This window comes from Frankliniella occidentalis, unplaced genomic scaffold, assembly GCF_000697945.3.
Source record: "Frankliniella occidentalis isolate FOCC.00 unplaced genomic scaffold, Focc_3.1 Scaffold157, whole genome shotgun sequence".
Classification (NCBI taxonomy): Eukaryota; Metazoa; Arthropoda; class Insecta; order Thysanoptera; family Thripidae; genus Frankliniella; species Frankliniella occidentalis.
Window position 1 is genome coordinate 97793 of NW_026267283.1, and position 2566 is coordinate 100358.

General features: G+C 47.5%; 1 protein-coding gene across 1 annotated transcript; it reads right to left on the reverse strand.

Annotated features, from left to right (window-relative positions):
* Nucleotides 1-401: 401 nt before the first annotated feature.
* Nucleotides 402-2566, reverse strand: LOC113204791 (elongation of very long chain fatty acids protein AAEL008004-like). Its single transcript, XM_052271293.1, has 5 exons — nucleotides 2410-2566; nucleotides 2051-2241; nucleotides 1758-1838; nucleotides 1609-1665; nucleotides 402-1526 (listed from the first exon to the last, which is right to left on the reverse strand). The coding sequence occupies exons 1-5, from the start codon at nucleotides 2468-2470 to the stop codon at nucleotides 1002-1004; spliced, it is 915 nt and encodes a 304-aa protein (XP_052127253.1). The 5' UTR covers nucleotides 2471-2566; the 3' UTR covers nucleotides 402-1001.

Consider the following 2566-nt stretch of genomic DNA (forward strand, 5'->3'; position numbering starts at 1 on the left):
AGACCGAAAATCTTCAACCTTTCAGTTTAGGGTCATCAGGCCATTTTACCAGATAAATGTTTTCTCCTTATTTTGTACTACTCACAGATGAGGCAAGCAAATGCATCATATTTTATTGCTTAGTGTAAGGTTGTCTACCTCAGTTGTTTTCTACCTATTGTTGGTGTATGTAATGATTGAAGAACAGAGAGTACAAAGCTGTATTGAAATATTTTTATAGACTTTTCTTTCAATATGTTATATTCAGAGCAGATAATTTGTCATTGAGTACCTTTGTATGTCACCCCTTTTTGCTGTGGATTCTTCTCTTTTCTCTGTTTCTGGTTGCACTTTTAGTACAGTTTGTTTTTGAGGAGCTTGTCTGTGATATGTTTTGTAGTGATTGAATGTAACAAGTGGGATGTATCTTCCAAACCTTCTGTATATTTAAAAGTACATTTATAAATACATACATATATATCATTTCTTTCGGTAATAAACTAGTTGGTTTGTATGTTGATCTTATCACTTTATCACCCTTGTGATATTTGACAACTGAGTTTCCTCTTCATAACAGCTTATTAAATTGTAAGGAGTCCAATTTTTCAAGCTGTAGGTAACACACATTGCTAAGACATACATTCACAAGCTACTAGAATTCTGCTGTTTATAGGTTTGTGAATACTATTAACAGCAAGATTTAATTTTTTAAGTTAAATACTAAATAATTTGTGTTCAGATAAAAAAGTAAGTGTACAACTTTTCCTGGCAGGTACAAAACGTTATCATGCCTCCTTACTCCAGATTCCCAGCGTAGAACTGACGAACGGAGCACAAGTTGAGAAGGAGCAGGACCACCAACGCCCTTGAGACGCCACGGATTCTGAAAGCGAACCCTTCCAAGTCTTTAAGTCCCGGTGACGGGGAAATCACTCATTCGATAACTTCACGAATTCGCACACACTCATACAACACAGACACACCGACTAGGGTTTGCGAGTCACCTCTCTACGCCAATCTACTCAGCTGCTCTTCACCTTGCCGTTGTTGTCCTTGGCGCTGATCACGTTGTTGTTGACGAGTAGGAGCCCGTTGCTGTTGCTGATCATTTGCTGGTGCTTGTCGTCGCGAAGCGCGGCCGCCTGCTGCCTCTTGGGAGCTAAGATGTAGGTGCGGTAGTAGAAGGAGCCGAACATGTACATGAAGAGGACGGCGTTGAAGGTAAGAAGGGACGCGATGGCTTTGGGGTAGTCGCACTGGCGGTACAGGGGCTGAGATGCGTGGAAGAACACTATGACGAACTGCACCAGTTGGACGATGGTGACCCAGGGCTTCCAGCCCAGGTACTTCTTGGTGCCGGGGATGGCGGCCAGCATGTAGTAGCAGTACATGACGACGTGCACCAGGCAGTTGATGAGCCCGATGAAGGTGCCGTGGCCGCCGGGGAGGAACTTGGTGCCAACCCACGCGCACAGCGGCATCACGGTGTGGTGGTACATGTGCAGGAAGGACAACTGGTTGTTCTTCTTGCGGAGGACGAAGAACACCTGGTGGAGAAGGGAAAGTGATGCGTGACGCACAGGGTAAGGGGTGAATTTTCCTGCTAAGGGGTGTTGCGTTTCAACTTACCGTGTCTAAAAGCTCGATGACTTTAAACGCGAAGTACCACCATACTGCTCCAGCCATCTGCACAAAAGGAGTACAGGAGATTACTTTACTGGAGAACAATGTTTCAATTTTGATAGATAGAAACTGTTTTTTGACGGAAGGAGGCTTACCCTCATTGCCTGGGGACTCGTCGAGGTGCCCACCGGTTGGCACGTGTAGTCGTATTCGTTCATCCAACCCCCGTACATGCCCTGCAAACACGTTAAATGTGAGTCAACGCTGTCAATGCAGCCATGTGGCAGCCTCCGCAGCAGTAACAAGATAATAGTTTGTTGTTTTCTTATTTTTTTTTGTCAAGGACCATACAGGCGCTCTGGTTTCTTTCACTCACATCCTCCTACCCCCTCTCACCATCTGCCACGGATCAGCACCTGTCTGTCTACAACCCAGGTCCTGAACTCACCTCTGTGAAGAGCCAGGCGCTGCCGATCATCTGTAGGAAGTTGTAGGCGATGAGGACGCCGGTGAGCTTGAAGGGCTGCCGGTCCTGCATTATCCTGGGGCCGACCGAGGTGCAGCCGTACACGTACACCACCAGGAGCGCCAGAAGCGGCCACGGCGAGGACATCATGAACCAGTCCTTTGTGCGCGGGTCTGCAAAGAGGACGTGCAGGATGAGAAGGAGGAGCTGAGCGAGTAGCGGTCCGGGAGCAGAGCGCCTGCGGCCCGCCGGGTGGGCAGCCGCGCCAGACACGCCTGCCCGGCGGGCCGGTATCCGCGAGTTCGCAGGCGCCTCAGCGGCGCTACAGAGGCGCTACTCACCCTCATTCTCCCTGACTAGTCGGTTCACCTCCGCCACGGCATCCGTGATGATGCTCGTCATGGTGATTAAATCTGCAACAACAATAAAAGGTGTGAAAATTAATGACAATTTCCTATTGATACATTTTTATTTTTATTTTTTGGAAATCTTTTTGGT

What these genes read in the sequence shown, in the direction of transcription:
- LOC113204791 (XM_052271293.1), bottom strand. Translation starts at nt 2,470, where the DNA reads ATGACGAGCATCATCACGGATGCCGTGGCGGAGGTGAACCGACTAGTC. An exon ending in ACTAGTCAGGGAGAATGAGG is followed by an intron (nt 2,242 to 2,409) that starts GTGAGTAGCGCC and finishes TCCTCTTTGCAG; the next exon opens with ACCCGCGCACAAAGGACTGG. An exon ending in CGAGTCCCCAGGCAATGAGG is followed by an intron (nt 1,666 to 1,757) that starts GTAAGCCTCCTT and finishes CCTTTTGTGCAG; the next exon opens with ATGGCTGGAGCAGTATGGTG.